Consider the following 18,172-nt stretch of genomic DNA (forward strand, 5'->3'; position numbering starts at 1 on the left):
GAGTCGTGCCTGGCCATGCAGTCATAGGTGAACAGGGAGTACAGGAGGGGACTGAGCACGCACCCCTGAGGTACCCCCTTGTTGAGGATCACTGTGGCAGATGTGTTGTTACCTACCCTTACCACCTGGGGGCGGCTTAATAACTTAATAATTCATAAACAAAGTTGATATCAGTAAAAACAGTATAACTGATTGATAGGTCTACCTTTCAGGGCTTAAGATGTACGTTTTGGTCCACCAGCCACTTTGGCAGGTAGATAAAAAATATCAACCAGCCACTCAAGATTTTTATCAGCCAAAATATGTTTTAACCATAATTACATCAAAAAACACAAAACGGATGACCATGCTTTGTAATGTTTTTAAAACAAGAAATGTATTAGTAAGAAGTAATTTGGTATATATATTTGCATGGCCTTATTTCTATTACAGCATATTTGCTGACTGTCATTCATATGTAATATTGATACGTTTAGGCTACTACAATTTTCCCTATACTATATTATGGTTAATTGTTTACCTCTGGATAACATGAAAACAGCCTAAGCAGCTCTGCTAGGGAGAGTGAAATGATCAGTGGGGTGTTCTCTTATTTAATGAGAACACCCCACTGACCGTTTCACTCGCCCTAGCAGAGCTGGTTAGGCCGTTTTCATGTTATCCAGAGCGTTGGTGACTAACTGTGCTGCTGGCAACAATTTAACTACGCTTTTTTGCCGACGTTTACTGACACCGGCCATATTCAACGGGTGTTGTGCGTTCATAAATTCATCAGTTATTCTGCGCTCTGGCATACTCAGACTGAATTTACGAGCGCACCCAAAATGGTTACTTGCATAGGGAGTCTTTTGTTAAGACATGTAGCTAGCTAGCTAGGTAAACAATGAACCATAATCCTAACTCATGACGTTACTACCCTGCATGAATCTGCAGGTAGCTAACCAACCAGGTTCAATGTTAGCTAGCTAACAGTAGGCTCTAACTAGCCAAGCAAATGGCTCTGAGATACGAATAATAAGATCATACACGTAACGTAGGATTACCTACACATACTGACCAGCTCAAACAGACAGAAGTGTGCTATATGGCAGACCAATCCGAACTGCTCTCTCGGCATGTCCAGCCGACTCATTATGTCAGACAATCATGGCTAGTGGGAAGGTTGTTGTCTTTTTCTGTGGCTTAACCAACTAGGCTCGTCATTTAACAATTTTATTCGTATTTACAGATGGCATACAAGTTTGTTATTAAAGCACATGAAAGTTCACATGTTCCAGAAGGCATTTCTGCCCAAAAACGCATTTTGATAGAAAAAATAATTCCGTTCAAATGGCTCCCCTGTGAAGTAGTGACCCGCGACATACGCCTAGTTTCCTGAAACGAGTCACATATATTTAGTATAGATTTATCTAAAAAGGATAACTTTTTTTAATGTTTCACTATTTTAATTTTTATGAAATTCACTGAGGAGGATTGTCCTCCCCTTCCTCCTCTGGCTCAATTTCATTAAACATTTTTGTGACCTGAGTCTTTTAATCAAAATGTTCAGCTGCCCCTTTAAGGGCAGGAGGTAACCATGATAACGGGGCCAATGAAGTCATGTGTTTGTGTGTGAGATTTTGGATCTGACTAGTAGTAGACCGTGTCTCTTCGCAATCTGTTGAAGTAGCAGATGCTACCTTTACTTATTACTTCTGTGAACTTTCATTATCCTCCTTCCACATGAGGGAGATATATTAGAAAATATAGCTGTGAGCAGCAATGAACGTGGTTCACAGGATGCCAGAAGGACACATCAGTTGGATAACAAATCAAGCACTCTATCATGTAGGAACCATCTTCCTTTATGTGCAATCAGTGAAAGCATTACCATGTTTATCTCTCAATATCACAAGGATAATAACATACGGTAATAGTCAAAATATTTCACGTTTGTCAAAATCTGGTTGTGTAAATGATTTAAATCTAATTTAGTACACTCCACATTAGCATTCCAAGGTACTTCAATACACTCTCACAGCTGTAATTCGCTGACTGCGCAAGTGGCAGGAATTCCGGTTTCTCGTCCCCCTCCCAAAAAAAATAAAAAACGTTTTAACTACGTTCAGACCACATAATAGGGCAACAATATGTGATTATACAGATATACTAATCACGATATTTCACATTGTCTGCATAATTAAGTCTAACATTCATTTGCATGAGACAAAGTCCACTTGATCAATAGTTATTGCTCTAGTATTCTATGGTGCCACTGGTGCCAATGACATCTATAGTAACACCAACTGGTCTGGTGCAGCTATCTAAGGACACTGACTTTATATTCACACATATTCTAAGGCCATATACAGTCGTGGTCAAAGGTTTTGAGAATGACACAAGTATTGGTCTTCACAAAGTTTGCTGCTTCAGTGTTTTTAGATATTTTTGTCAGATGTTACTATGGTATACTGAAATATAATTACAAGCATTCCATAAGTGTCAAAGGCTTTTATTGACAATTACATTAGGTTTATGCAAAGAGTCAATATTTGCAGTGTTGACCCTTCTTTTTCAAGACCTCTGCAATCCGCCCTGGCATGCTGTCAATTAACTTCTGGGCCACATCCTGACTGATGGCAGCCCATTCTTGCATAATCAATGCTTGGAGTTTGACAGAACTTGTGGGTTTTTATTTGTCCACCCGCCTCTTGAGGATTGACCACAAGTTCTCAATGGGATTAAGGTCTGGGGAGTTTCCTGGCCATGGACCCAAAATGTTGATGTTTTGTTCCCCGAGCCACTTAGTTATCACTTTTGCCTTATGGCAAGGTGCTCCATCATGCTAGAAAAGGCATTGTTTGTCACCAAACTGTTCTTGGATGGTTGGGAGAAGTTGCTCTTGGAGGATGTGTTGGTACCATTCTTTATTCATGGCTGTGTTCTTAGGCAAAATTGTGAGTGAGCCCACTCCCTTGGGTGAGAAGCAACCCCACACATGAATGGTCTCAGGATGCTTTACTGTTGGCATGACACAGGACTGATGGTAGCGCTCACCTTGTCTTCTCCGGACAAGCTTTTTTCCGGATGCCCCAAACAATCGGAAAGGGGGTTCATCAGAGAAAATGACTTTACCCCAGTCCTCAGCAGTCCAATCCCTGTACCTTTTGCAGAATAGCAGTCTGTCCCTGATGTTTTTCCTGGAGAGAAGTGGCTTCCTCGCTGTCCTTCTTGACACCAGGCCATCCTCCAAAAGTCTTTGCCTCACTGTGCGTGCAGATGCATTCACACCTGCCTGCTGCCATTCCTGAGCAAGCTCTGCACTGGTGGTGTCCCGATCCCGCAGCTGAATCAACTTTAGGAGACGGTCCTGGCGCTTGCTGGACTTTCTTGGGCGCCCTGAAGCCTTCTTCACAACAATTGAACCTCTCTCCTTAAAGTTCTTGATGATCCGATAAATGGTTGATTTAGGTTCAATCTTACTAGCAGCAATATCCTTGCCTGTGAAGCCCTTTTTCGTGCAAAGCAATGATAACGGCACGTGTTTCCTTGCAGGTAACCATGGTTAACAGAGGAAGAACAATGATTTCAAGCACCACCCTCCTGTTAAAGCTTCCAGTCTGTTATTCTAACTCAATCAGCATGACAGAGTGATCTCCAGCCTTGTCCTCGTCAACACTCTCACCTGTGTAAACGAGAGAATCACTTACATGATGTCAGCTGGTCCTTTTGTAGCAGGGCTGAAATGCAGTGGAAAGGTTTTTTTGGGATTCAGTTCATTTTCATGGCAAAGAGGGACTTTGCAATTAATTGCAATTCATCTGATCACTCTTCATAACTTTCTGGAGTATATGCAAATTGCCATCATAACTGAGGCAGCAGACTTTGTGAAAATTAATATTTGTGTCATTCTCAAAACTTTTGACCACGACTGTACATAAGGTTTACATACCAAATTTCATTGCCCCATGACCACCATAATAGTTATGGACGCTCAAGTTTTGTCTTATTTCTTGTTTGTTTCACCCAAAAATATTTTGCGTCTTCAAAGTGGTGGGGCAACATCAAATGATACAACCCCCCCAAAAATCTATTTTAATTCCAGGTTTTAAGGCAACAAAATAGGAAAAATGCCAAGGGGGGTGAATACTTTCGCAAGCCACTGTAATTTGTTTTAAAATTAACATTTTCTCTCAGCTCTGTGGAGAAATTTCTAGAATAGCAGGAAAATGGCTTAACAATTCTCTACACCGCCAAGAAAATAAGTTACCAATCTATATTGAAGTTATTTGACCATGTCGCTGTGAACCCCTTAATATTTTTTGGATCTTCAACATTCTTGTGTTTTGATGTATTTGTAATACCTTTTTAAGACTTTTTCTGGTAGATGTTTCTAAGACCCCTTTTCCATCTGTTTGACAAGAAATCCAAAATCCAAAAATAAATTCCAAAGAAAAAATGTTTTAAAAATGTATATATGCCTTATTTTCTCAAAAATATAGACTCTTAGCTTTAATTTCACACCCGGTTTTACATGCTCCTATGACCTTCATATGTTTGTGCTCATGGGTCATTTTACATGGAAATTACCTTTTGTGTTTTCTCTACATGACTGTATGAGCCATCTGGTGTGGTAACCAGGGCTTTCTCCTCCCAGCATGCACTGCGGCAGCAGCAGCCAGGGCAGGCAGGCACACTGCCCTGTGGGCTAGGCTTTGCTTTGCTGTGTCTAGGGCCCTGCCTGCCTGGCTCTCTCTCTGTGGGGATAGCTAGCTAGTGTAAAAATAGCTCACCGAGTGTGAACACCAGAGTGGCACTACATTCACTGTTAGCGTCTCACTCCGAGAGGTCTGGTCACATAGTGGTGGTGGTGGAGTCTTTGGATGTATCCCAAATGGCACCTGATTCCCTGTATAGTGCATTGCTTTTGACCCTGGTCAACACTAGTGCACTATAAATGGAAAAGGGGTCCATTTGGGATGCAGACTCTCTGTTTCCATTATGAATCATTCACACACAGATGGTGGTGAGCCAAGACATACACACAGTGAGTATAGTCATAAGCACGGTGGTTGGTTGGTTGCTAGTCTCTTGGATAGTTTCTATACTGCTAACGAAAATGAAATAATACATTTTGTCTTTTACACTTATCTGCTTCCACCTCTTTATGAAGTGTCTAGTCTACACACTGAATCATCCTCAGAACATACTGTATACACCAAGCGGTGTCTGTGGAAGGGCTGAAAAATTGCCAAACACTCCAGCCACCCCTGCCATAGACTTCTCTCTGTTTCCGTCCGGAAGGCGGTAGCGGAGTATCAGGTCTCGGAACAACATGCTCCAAAACAGCTTCTACCCATAAGCAATGAGACTTTAAACAGATAGACAATAGCCTCCCACCCCCACCAAGGACCATATGCAATGACTGACTATATGCACACTCAGTCTCTACCCACACACTCGCACACGCCTACACTGACACTCTTGCACACACACTACACCCACACACAAAGTCCCATACCCACACACAAAGTCCCATACCCACACACAAACACTCACCACCATGCACACACCCACCCACCACTTATGTTGCTGCTATATTGATTATTATTATTTATCCTGCTACTAGTCACTTTCTCCTAATCCCTGCCTACATGTACATACATTGCCTTCAGAAAGTATTCACACCCTTTTTTCCACATTTTGTTGTGTTATAGCCTGATTTTAAAATGGATTAAATTGAGATTTTGTCACTGGCCTACACACAATACACCCTAATGTCAAAGGGGAATTATGTTTTCCGAAATGTTTACACATTTATAAAAAATTAGATGCTGAAATGTCTTGAGTCAATAAGTATTCAACCCCTTGTTACGGCAAGCCTAAATAAGTTCAGGAGTAAAATGTGCTTAACAAGTCACATAAGTTGCATGGACTCGCTCTGTATGCAATAATAGTGCTTAATGTGATTTTTGTATGACTACATCATCTTTGTACCCCACACATACAATTATCCCTCAGTCGAGCAGTGCATTTCAAACACAGATTCAACCACAAAGACCAGGGAGGTTTTCCAAATGCCTCGCAAAAAAGCAAATCCAATACAACACATTGCTTAGTACCACTCTCCATATGTTCAAGCATAGTGGTGGCTGCATCATGTCATGGGTATGCTTGTAATCGTTATGGACAAAGGAGTTTTTCAGGATAAAAAAATGAATGGAATGGCGCTAAGCACAGGCAAAATCCTAGAGGAAAACCTGGTTCAGTGTGCTTTCCACCAGACACTGGGAGATTAATTCACCTTTCAGCAGGACAATAACCTAAAACACAAGGGCAAATCTACACTGGAGTTGCTTACCAAGAAGACAGTGTTGGTAAGCAACTCCAGTGTAGGACAATAACCCATAATGTTTGTCATTATGGGTTATTGTGGGTAGATGGGTTAGTGGAAACAAATCTATTTAATCCATTTTGAATTCAGACTGTAACACAACTAAATGTGGAATAAGTCAAGGGGTATGAATACTTTATGAAGGTATTGTATCTACCTCAACTACTCCAGTATGCACATTGTAAATGTGGTACTGGCACTGACCCTGTATATAGCTTACATCATCCTGTTCTTTTTGTTCTTTTTTAATACTATTTTGATATTGAATACTGCACTGTTGGAAGGGCTTGCAAGTTAAACATTTCACTGTTATTGTGCATGCGACAAATACAACTTGAGTAAGTAGCCTGTTGTACCAGTGAATGAGATGCAGGAAATGAAGTAACCTTGAGAAGAACCAGGAAAAGGAATCAGTCAATTGCCCTCTCAAACAAATGGTGTTGTAATGTCACCTGAAGTAAACTAGGGCTTTTGCTATTCTCAGCACGAGTCAGAGAGACAGTGTGGTGTTGTGTACGTGTGTGACGGTGTGTAAAAGTTATTCACTTGCAGTGTTTATTCGTGCGTGCAGGTGTCCGTGTGTGTGAATATTGAGCATTCACAGGTACAAACAACACATTGAGGACATGCTGACTGAGGTGGGTGTGAAATGCTGTGACATAGAACACTGTCACACTGAGAGAGGGAGTCAATAAGAGTCCATCCTCTTAACTCTATCCATGTGGCTGATGTGTGGATCAATCCACTGGTACAGTTCACGTATAATTACCATCCCCCAGTGCCGTAGTCAGTGGGGATTCTGGGTTATGAAGTCCTCCTCTCTGAGTTGTAGTCCAGTTGTCAGTTTGTATAATGGGTTAATATATAGACCTCTGAGTTGTTATGTGGCTGCTGGCCCTGCCTGGCACAGCCTCTCTGATCATCATAGCTGGTATTCTAGTCCCTACAGAGTTACTGTGAATGTGAACATGTGATGTTTTATAAAAAGACACTAATTATAATCAGAGAAGCTCTCATTAACGGTAATGTCATCAGCTCTTTCTCACTCAGATTAAAAAAGCCCATAGATGTTAGCTGACTGGCTCTGGGAAAATGGCACAGTTAGCTAGCTCTATATATCGTAGCTTCAGAGATTAGATGGCATCAAATGTAGGTAATGTTTCTATTCCCCTTTAATCGATCATGTGGTAAACATACTGCGTGTGTTTGACCTCAGTGACTTTCCCCCCACTTTAGTTTTAGCATATGATTTTTTAATTTCCCAGCAGTGACTCATTTGCATTTTCTTCACATGTTGAAATTAATTAATGAATATGGAAAAATATATCTGCAGCTGCTGCCAACACTCTCACTGCGCACAACTCTTCTCTCTCTCACACATGGATACACATTGTCCATAAAGACACAAATAAACATGTTGTCAAATGCAATAGCTATCTTACCCGCTCAATCTTGCATGGAAACCTAAGTGTGTTATTGAAGCCTGTTTGTTAAGAGTTGTGCAAGGAGCTATTGATTACAGTTGACCGAATATCATCCACTCCAACTGTGTGACATGATGACTGTGGCTATGCTCTGCTGATCTAAAGATGGTCAGTGGCCATAATGTCTTCTTAATGACTACTAAAGTGTAAGAGGAACTAGCGTGTGATATCTCCTCCCTCCGGACCGTGTGATAAGAATGAACACTGTAGCGTGTGTTTAGTCATTTAATTTGCATCTGGCATTTGATTGGTTAATATTTAACCCTTAATAAGCCCTATTTTCACACCATCTTACTTGAATATCTCTCCAAAGCAGATAAACAGAAATGGTTGTACTGTATCATGACATTCAGAGCCATGTGAAATGCAAACTACAGCTGTACCTACTGCAAGGCCTGCACACTTTTTTTCACTGTGGTACAGGGATACATGGAAATACTACAAACTCTTGAACAAGTTCCAATAAACTAAGTTCCAATAAAACATCCTCCGGAAAATACACTATTGATTTTGAGACTGCTGATCTCTCTCTCCCTCTCTCTCTGTCTGTCTCTGTCTCGCTGTCTTCCTCTCTCTCTGCAGGCTAAAAGCTCTGGTGTCTACAGGAGGCAGAAATGTGCAGGCAGCTTGTGATTGGTGGGTATTGAAAACACACACACACACACCCTTACTTACTCCTTCCTGACTTAATAGCGAAATCCTGGTTAGATGTGGTGGTAATCATTACGGCCTAACAGGTTTACATGTAACTGAGTGGCTGACTGTGGATCACATTAAGGACATCCGTCCATAGACTGTATGAGAACATCTCTGTTACTGCATCACTGCTGCCATCTGCTGGTGGTGGAACAAACATGCACCACTCACTCACCCCACACCCTTTTTATTGCACATTACCGCTTTATAAAATGGAAAAATAAGACATCTTTTTTTTTTTTATATGAATGAATATACTGTAGTGTAATGGAAAATACTGTAGGGTCAAGTCATACTATTTTGACAGAGACACTTTATTATTAAGACATGACTCATGTTGGTTGAGAGTGTAGCCCACATCCAGTTCCCTAGGCTCATATTCAAAAAGCGTCTTTGTGTAGGAAGGCTGATCTAGGATTGGGTCCCCCACGCTCGTCCATATAGTCATATTCGTTATGATCTGAAAGGCAAGACTGATCTCAAATCAGTACTCCTACTCTGAGACTCTTTGAAAACGGGCCCTGTGTACTGACCCTCCCTCCATCCCCCCTCCCTCCTCTTCTTCTCCTCGCCCCAGGTTGTTCTCTCATGTGGACGACCCATTTCTGGACGACCCTCTCCCCAGGGAGTACGTATTGTACCTGCGCCCCAGCGGCCCCCTGCTCCACCAGCTCAGCACCTTCTGGCAGCAGTCACGGGTCACCTGCGGCAAGAACAAGGCCCACAACATCTTCCCTCACATCACCCTCTGCCAGTTCTTCATGGTGAGTACTGCCCTTGTTTGTCTGTGTTTCAGGACAAACCGTGAGACTGTTTGTCGTCAGTACAGGCTGTGACTGCACGTCTTTACTGGGTTTCTTTGAGCTTGATTCTTGGCATTGTTTCACTGTGTAATGTGCCATGGTGCATGTATATGCTGCTCTCTGGGTTTGACTCGGCTGTCGTCGCTCTGTGTATCTGTGCAATCTCTGTGTTATGCATCACTGTGTGCAGAGTTGTGTCTCTGTGTCTGTACTATACTGTACATGTAACTCACTCAGTCACCCTCTCTCTCCAGTGTGCGGACGGTAAGGTGGAGGCCCTGAGTGAGGCCCTACAGGCTACTGTGGGGTCATGGAGGGGTCGTTTCCCTAACCCTCTCCCCCTGGAGCTCTACACCTCCTCCAACTTCATAGGCCTCTTTGTGGAGGAGCAGGTGGCAGAAGTACTGAAGGACTTTGCCGCTGACTTCGCTACGGAGGCGGCTACGAAAGCAGGTATATTGGACTTATATATTGGACAATACATAATGCATAAGTGATAATGTCAGAGAAGCCGGTGTTTGGAAGATATATTGGCACGGGTGCTGTTCGTCGAGGGCTGGCAAACCGTGCCAATATACAGTTGAAGTCGGAAGTTTACATACACCTTAGCCAAATACATTTAAATACATTTTTCACAATTCCTGACATTTATTCCTAGTAAAAATTCCCTGTCTTAGGTCAGTTAGCATCACCACTTTATTTTAAGAATGTGAAATGTCAGAATAATAGTAGAGTGATTTATTTCAGCTTTTATTTATTTCATCACATTCCCAGTGGGTCAGAAGTTTACATACACTCAATTAGTATTTGGCAGCATCGCCTTTAAATTGTTTAACTTGGGTCAAACATTTTGGGTAGCCTTCCACAAGCTTCCCACAATAAGTTGTGTGAATTTTGGCCCATTCCTCCTGACAGAGCTGGTGTAACTGAGTCAGGTTTGTAGGCCTCCTTGCTCGCACACGCTTTTTCAGCTCAGCCCACACATTTTCTATAGGATTGAGGTCAGGGCTTTGTGATGGCCACTCCAATACCTTGACTTTGTTGTCCTTAAGCCATTTTTCCACAACTTTGGAAGTATGCTTGGGGCTATTGTCCATTCGGAAGACCCATTTGTGACCAAGCTTTAACTTCCTGACTGATGTCTTGAGATGTTGTTTCAATATATCCACATTATTTTGTGAAGTGCACCCAAACGGGGAAGGCTTGCAAGCCGAACAACACCATCCCAACCGTGAAGCACGGGGGTGGCAGCAAAGCACCCCCACAGCATGATGCTGCCACCCCCGTGCTTCACGGTTGGGATGGTGTTCTTCGGCTTGCAAGCCTTACCCTTTTTCCACCAAACAAACAGTTATATTTTTGTTTCATCAGACCAGAGGACATTTCTCCAAAAAGTACGATCTTTGTCCCCATGTGCAGTTGCAAACCGTAGTCTAGCTTTTTTATGGCGGTTTTGGAACAGTGGCTTCTTCCTTGCTGAGCGGCCTTTCAGGTTATGTCGATATAGGACTCGTTTTACTGTGGATATAGATACTTTTGTACTTGTTTCCTCCAGCATCTTCACAAGGCCCTTTGCTGTTGTTCTGGGATTGATTTGCACTTTTCGCACCAAAGTACATTAATCTTTAGGAGACAGAACGCTTCTCCTTCCTGAGCGTATGACGGCTGCGTGGTCCCATGGTGTTTATACTTGCGTACTATTGTTTGTACAGATGAACGTGGTACCTTCAGGCGTTTGGAAATTGCTCCCAAGGATGAACCAGACCTGTGGAGGTCTACAATTATTTTTATGAGGTCTTGGCTGATTTCTTTTGATTTTCCCATGATGTCAAGCACATAGGCATTGAGTTTGAAGGTAGGCCTTGAAATACATCCACAGGTACACCTCCAATTGACTCAAATGATGTCAGAAGCTTCTAAAGCCATGACATCATTTTCTGGAATTTTCCAAGCTCTTTAAAGGCACAGTCAACTTAGTGTATGTAAACTTCTGACCCACTGGAATTGTGATACAGTGAATTATAAGTGAAATAATCTGCCTGTAAACAATTGTTGGGAAAATTACTTGTGTCATGTACAAAGTAGATATCCTAACCGACTTGCCAAAACTATAGTTTGTTAAAAAGACATTTTGTGGAGTGGTTGAAAAACAAGTTTTACTGACTCCAACCTAAGTGTATGTAAACTTCCGACTTCAACTGTATCCTCCAAACACCGTCTTCGAGGGCATTATCACCTTTATACAACGGGTTACCAACATATTCAAATAATGAAAACGGTATTTTGATTAATTTATTCATATTGTTTCACCCTTCCACAAGATATAGTCCTGACATAAATCTAGGGTTGCTTCCCAAGCCGGCTGGTCGTTAGTTCTATTGGTTCGGTTGCCAGAGACGCGACCCAGTCGTTCTTTCTAAATGTTCCATTGCCATTCTGGCTGGCAACGTTCTTATCCCTTGCTTGGTAGCTAGCCAACTACTGCTACGTTACAGTCACATCAAACAGTGCAGCAAGTAGCTGCATTTTGCATTTGTTTAAGCTGTTTTCTAGTGATAATTATTTGGATACATCCATAACAATGAGCTAATGATGCGCGATTTCACCTACCATAGACAATGTGCTCTCTCATCAGGAGCTAGCCAACAACCCAGCTAACACAATCACTTCAAACTGAAGCTGGAAAGACGGCGAACTAGCTGCATTTCGTTTTACCTGTTTTCTATTGATAGTTCTTTGTATATATCCATAAAAACTATTCTGATTCATGTTTTTGACTGGCTGATAAAAGCTGCCTGCGTCTGTCTCGTCCCGACTCCCGACCCCGACACGTTCATTACTATGGGACAGCTGGAGATCAAATTTGAATATTGAAACAATGTTGCAAATGTCAGAGACAGACAGCAAGGTTTATACAAATCTCCGTTGTTGAAAACGAAAATGTTACTCTAAAAGAAATGGGAGATGTCTAGATGCTTTTTATAGTGGATATCAAGTTTATAATTTATAAAATGAGAGCATTTCAGCAACACAGTGTATTTAATGCTCCTTCATGTCTCTTCCTCTGTGCTCAGATGTCTCTGTAATGTTTCTGTCTCTCTCCATTTATCGATATAGCTGTAAATATGTAAACGGTATCTATAATGCTCCTGTCTCTCTCCCTCCGTAACTCAGATGTGCACGTGGAGCCCCATAAGAAGCAGCTCCATGTGACCCTGGCCTACCACTTCCAGACCAATCACCTGGCTGCCTTGGAGAAGCTGGCCAAGGGAGTGGACATATCATTGGGCTGCGATTGGCTGGCCGTGCTCTTCTCCCGGGACATCCGATTTGCCAACCACGAGGTACGCCAGCCCCCCATCACACAACAAGGTCTCGTCTGCCTGACTCTGACCTGGTTATGGCCTATGTGTTATTCATCTCTTTTTTTTGTCTTTATTACTGATATCTTGTTTACCTTTTTATATCTCTTTCATTTTCGTCTGTTTTAGTTCTATTGTTTTACTGTAAATTGTGTTGCAATTTTTAATACAATTTAAATACATTCAGAATTGAACCCTGCTCTCTGATTGGTGACCAGTTTGATCCCTGACCTCTAACCCCAACCCCAACCCCCCCTCCAGACGCTGCGTGTGATGTACCCATACGCGCCTCAGAACGAGGACGAGCTGGAGCTGGCGCCTGGGGACTTTATCTTCATGACCCCCGTGGAGCAGGGTAGTGCCAGCGAAGGCTGGGTCTATGGCACGTCTCTGGGCACGGGGCTACCTGGACTGCTGCCTGAGAACTATGTCAGCCGGGCAGATGAGTGTGACACCTGGGTCTTCCATGGGTAAGTAGAGGAAGGCTTCATACTCAATGGGTAGAGATTTGCTATGGATGTGATTCTGTAATAGAAGTGAGTTTGTAATGCAGTAGAGTTATCCCCTTTCTGCTCACTGTTTTGCTACTCCCAAACGTAGTGATTTAACACAGCGTTGTTACTTTTGATATGTTTTAGGTTCATTCAAGTTTATCTCCTGAATCTGTATGTCTGTTCCCCAGATCTCACTCTTTCAGCAACCCCGCCTCCCCGTCCAACGCTGGGGGTGCAGTGGGCGGCCTGTTATTTGATGGACAGCTCGACAGACGTTTTCTTGATGACCCGGGAGATCCATCCAGCCTCACTGTCCTGTGTCCACCTGTCCAGGTAGTCGTGTAACACTGAATGATTTGTCACAAAATTGAACACATTTTTGCAATATAGTTGTTTTTTAAAAACATTTTCAGAATGCATTTTTGAGGTTACTAAAGGCTGTACAACCTTGCTTATTCTACTCTGAATAAGAATTCAAATGTTTATGTACAGACATGATTGAATAATTGTTATAATAGTACTTTATAATGGGTATTAATAGTGTATCAATGGTGTATGAATGGTGTCTTAGCTGTGTAATGAAACTGTGTTCTCCAGATGCTGAGGCCCACCACTCAGTCGTGTCTTCCCAAGAGGAGTCTGTTTGTGTGTCGCCATGGTGAGAGGATGGATGTGGTGTTTGGGAAACACTGGATCACTCAGTGCTTCGATGCTAAAGGTCAGTAGAGGAGAGGATATAGGGGGAAATGTAATGTATTGGATAGTAGAAATGCTTTACTGTAGTACTAATGTACATACTGTATTATGATAATCAGTCTGCCTCCTCTTTTGCGTTCATAACTCTCTAGGCCGATATGTTCGCTCCAACCTCAACATGCCGTCTAGTTTGCCAACGAGAGGTGGAGGCTTCCGGGACTACGACAAAGACTGTCCAATCACAGTGTTCGGCTCCACTCAAGCCCGCCTTGTGGGCGAAGCCCTGTTGGAGAGCCACACGGTGATAGACTTTGTGTACTGTTCTCCCTCGCTGCGCTGTGTCCAGACTGCCCACAACATCCTCAGAGGTATGGCCTGAACAATATCATCACCATCAACCACAATCATCAGCTCGGAGTACAATAAACTATTCTATTCCAATTTATTATATTCTATTGTATTCCATTCTATTTTATTCTATTCCATTCTACTGTATTATATTATATTATATTCCTCAGGTCTACAGCAGGAGGGGAAGACTAAGATCCGTATAGAGCCTGGTCTGTTTGAGTGGACCAAGTGGGTGTCTGGCACCGCTCTCCCTGCCTGGATCCCTCCCACTGACATGGCCGCTGCTAGCCTGAGTGTGGACACAACCTACAGGTGCAGTACATCTAGTCTGAATACAGTACCTCACAACCTACACACACACACCCACACTTTAAATACTTTATTTGAACCCACAAATAACATGACATCATAAAGGATTCAAACATTTCAAAGGTTGTTGATGCAAGGACACTTAAGGAAACAAAAAGTGCCTTCTCCTCCACACAGCTAGGCTCCCCATAACGGCTGAAACAGAGCAGTTCCTTGCCATTTTTTTTGCTTTACTCTTACGCAGGCCTGCAATCTGAAGGCCACGTACCATAAGCCTATGTACGTAGCCAAGACTGCCAAATATCAATACCACCAACTTACACACACACACATACAGTCCTAGGCTGGAGGTGAAAGATACACTTCTACCCCTTTCACACTACTGAGCCGAGCCGAGCCAAGGCTGGTTCCTTATCCACCAAAGTCACTGAAACATCGCTGTTGAGGTGAAAATACATTGTAAAAAGGAAATAGCCTGTCTGAGCCAGTATAGTTTGTTTCAGGTCAGCAATAAAAATGTTAAAAAGTGCCACTATAAGGATTTTCTGAATATTTCATTTAGCAGACGCTTTTATCCAAAGCGACTTACAGTCATGCATGCATACATTTTACGTATGGTGGTCCCGGGAATTGAACCCACTATCCTGGCGTTGCAAGCGTCATGCTCTACCAACTGATCTACAGAGGACATGGCTCAGTGTGATTCTTCTCTCCTTCTCCTCCAGACCTCATATTCCCATCAGCAAGCTTGGCGTGTCAGAGTCCTATGACACCTACATCAGCCGGAGCTTCCAGGTCACCAAGGAGATTCTGACAGAGTGCAAAAACCTGGGTAAGATGGACCAAAGCAGACCAGACAGTCTCTGTGAAGTAACACTATGCTACATATTCAGAGTGTTCCAGAGGATGGGCCTGAGCAAGGCTCTGTGCAGAATCCCTGATCTACAAATCATCTGATCTACAACTACTCATTATGTGGTCAAGATTAGTGAATCTGTGCAACTAATTGCTCAGGATGATCCCCTCGAAAGTGCTGATTGGCTCCTAAACTCTGTGAGTTAGCGTGTGCAGGTCCATATCAGTGGAGGCTGGTAACTTGAAAAATTGAGGAGGATAGGAGAACCACGGTATAGGCACGGAGACGACGGTGTGTTTCAAAAATCGCCAAAGGCAAATGATTTTAACCTAAAACATTTAATAAAGACATTTTATAAAAAAATATTTTGGGGAATGGGAATGAGGGCTACTTAGTGTTGGGAAGGGATCACAGCAGTGATTGAATGTGGGTATGAGTTGAGGTGTTCAAAGGCTTCAGTGCAGGACAAAAGAGCTAAGAATTAGTTAATCCAAGCAAGGATCCAAATCAGATTGATGTGTAATAATGTGATTGTGTTTGAATGTGATTGACTACATACAGTAATGAGAGAAAATTGACAGGCTTAATCACAGTGCTTGGAGAGGAAACATTCAATGCACCAGTGGATGAGAGGGCACAAGAGACATGGCTTCAGTTCATATCAGGAGAGAGTTTACACTGGTAGAGGAGTGGTCATCCTCTCTTAATCAGGGAACAGGAGGGGACCTGCGAGCGACAACTGATGTCTGTGGTTTCATCCATTTGCCATGTGACAAAATGCGCTGCGTCAACCTTTCTTTTAGTCTCACTTTTAATAGATGATGCGATGGAAGCTATCAAATCATTCTGAATTCATCTCGCCATCAAAGAAGTAGCAGGAACATTTTTAATAAATGGCACTAACACAACACAAAAATAAAGTTATAAAACCAAGAATACAATATATAATCTACCTCCTTCGTCTCCTGTAGTTTGAAGAAACTAATTTGAATTGAATAATATCCAAAAAATGCTTAACTAGCTATCACTATTCACTATGCCAATCTCAATCTATCCAACAATGTCACCACTCACCAAGCTTCTAAATCACACATGCGTAGTACTAGGTTAATTCTCTGATTCTTTGATTGGATGGACAACATGTCAGTTCATACTGCAAAAGCTTTGATTTGTTGGAGGATGTGCTCCGAAAGTTGTCATAATTACCATGTAGGTCTATGGAAGGAGTTGAGGAGCATGAGCCTACTAGGTTTTGTATTGAAGTCAATGTAGCCAGAGTAGGATGGAAAATAGCTGTCGTCCGGCTACACTGTGGTACTACCCTAGAGGATGCTGTTGAGACTACTGTAGACCTTCATTGCAAAACAGTTTGTTTTAATCAGGTACTTGGTGACATGAATATATTTAGTATAGTTTTATCTATTTCTCAAATTCACTGATGGTCCTTCCCTTCCTCCTCTGAGAAGCCTCCACTGGTCCATGTACTGTAAGTGATGATATTTGTGAGTTTGCGGGTATAAGCCCATATGTACTGTACAGTAAGTCATGTTATGTGTGGTAGGTAGCCTAGCGGTTAAGAGCGTTGGACCAGTAACTGAAAGGTTCGAATCCCCGAGCCTACTAGGTGAAAAACCTGTTGATGTGCCCTTGAGCAAGGCACTTAACCCTAATTGCTCTTGTAAGTCGCTCTGGATAAGAGCGTCTGCTAAATGACTAAAAATGGAAACGTATGTAACCTCTGTGGTCTCTCTCTGGTCTCACACAGGAAACACTGTGCTGATCGTGGCCCATGCTTCCTCCCTGGAGGCATGTACTCGCCAGATGCAGGGACTCAGCCCACAGAACGCCAAGGACTTTGTACAAGTGGTCAGGAAGGTCAGCATGCTTCCTTCAGCACGTCTCTCTCGCTCTTGATCTGCTATCTCTTTCTCTGTCTTGCTTTCCATCTCGCTTTCTTTCTCTCTCTCCCTTCTAAAGTATCTCTCGTTTTCTCCCTCCTTATCCCTTTCTCTCTGCCTCCTTTCTCTCTCTGTCTCTCTCTCCCCCCCACACACTTCTCTAATGACACCAGTTTGTCCCTCAATAGACATCCATCTCTCCTTGTCTCCTTGTATAGATTCCTTACCTAGGTTTCTGTGCGGCTGAGGAGATGGGGGAGACAGGGGTGTGGCAGCTGGTGGACCCACCCATCCTTCCATTAACCCACGGGCCCAATCACAGCTTCAATTGGAGGGATACGCTACAGCAGGACTGAGGAAGTCCTTCCCCGCCCCATCATCCCAGCAGCCCAGAGAGACACTGCTGAGCTAAGACGGATGCAGCCAACGCAAGCGCAAAGCAAACATTTCCTCTGCTATCTAACTAGCGCGGTAAACGTACACACACACACACACACACACACACCGCTATCAAAACCAGACCAAAAAGGCCCAGCTTTCATCGCAGACACTGTGTAAACACACTCGTTGAATGAGTCTATATACACTGAGTGTACAAAACATTAGGAACACCTTCCTAATATTGAGTTGAACCCCCTTTTGCCCTCAGAACAGCCTCATTTCGTCGGGGCATGGACTCTACAAGATGTCGAAAGCGTTCCACAGGGATGCTGGCCCATGTTGACTCCAATGCTTCCCACAGTTGTGTCAAGTTGGATGGATGTCCTTTGGCTGGTGGACCAATTGTTGATACACACGGGAAACTGTTGAGCGTGAAAAACCCAGCAGCGTTGCAGTTCTTTACACACTC

General features: G+C 42.9%; 1 protein-coding gene across 1 annotated transcript in view; it reads left to right on the top strand.

Annotated features, from left to right (window-relative positions):
• The window catches only part of ubash3ba (ubiquitin associated and SH3 domain containing Ba), a 55,074-nt gene extending 37,102 nt beyond the window's left edge, over window positions 1-17,972 (top strand). Inside the window, exons 3-14 of the mRNA XM_041894521.2 lie at window positions 8,440-8,493; window positions 9,131-9,317; window positions 9,611-9,809; window positions 12,531-12,700; window positions 12,980-13,188; window positions 13,401-13,545; window positions 13,810-13,930; window positions 14,061-14,276; window positions 14,427-14,571; window positions 15,294-15,400; window positions 17,190-17,299; window positions 17,541-17,972. Coding sequence (XP_041750455.1) covers window positions 8,440-8,493; window positions 9,131-9,317; window positions 9,611-9,809; window positions 12,531-12,700; window positions 12,980-13,188; window positions 13,401-13,545; window positions 13,810-13,930; window positions 14,061-14,276; window positions 14,427-14,571; window positions 15,294-15,400; window positions 17,190-17,299; window positions 17,541-17,678 — 1,801 coding nt within the window. The 3' untranslated portion in view covers window positions 17,679-17,972. The remainder of the gene's footprint in view (window positions 1-8,439; window positions 8,494-9,130; window positions 9,318-9,610; window positions 9,810-12,530; window positions 12,701-12,979; window positions 13,189-13,400; window positions 13,546-13,809; window positions 13,931-14,060; window positions 14,277-14,426; window positions 14,572-15,293; window positions 15,401-17,189; window positions 17,300-17,540) is intronic.
• The last annotated feature ends 200 nt before the right edge of the window (window positions 17,973-18,172 follow it).

Source organism: Coregonus clupeaformis, chromosome 13, assembly GCF_020615455.1.
Source record: "Coregonus clupeaformis isolate EN_2021a chromosome 13, ASM2061545v1, whole genome shotgun sequence".
In the NCBI taxonomy this organism is placed as follows: domain Eukaryota; kingdom Metazoa; phylum Chordata; class Actinopteri; order Salmoniformes; family Salmonidae; genus Coregonus; species Coregonus clupeaformis.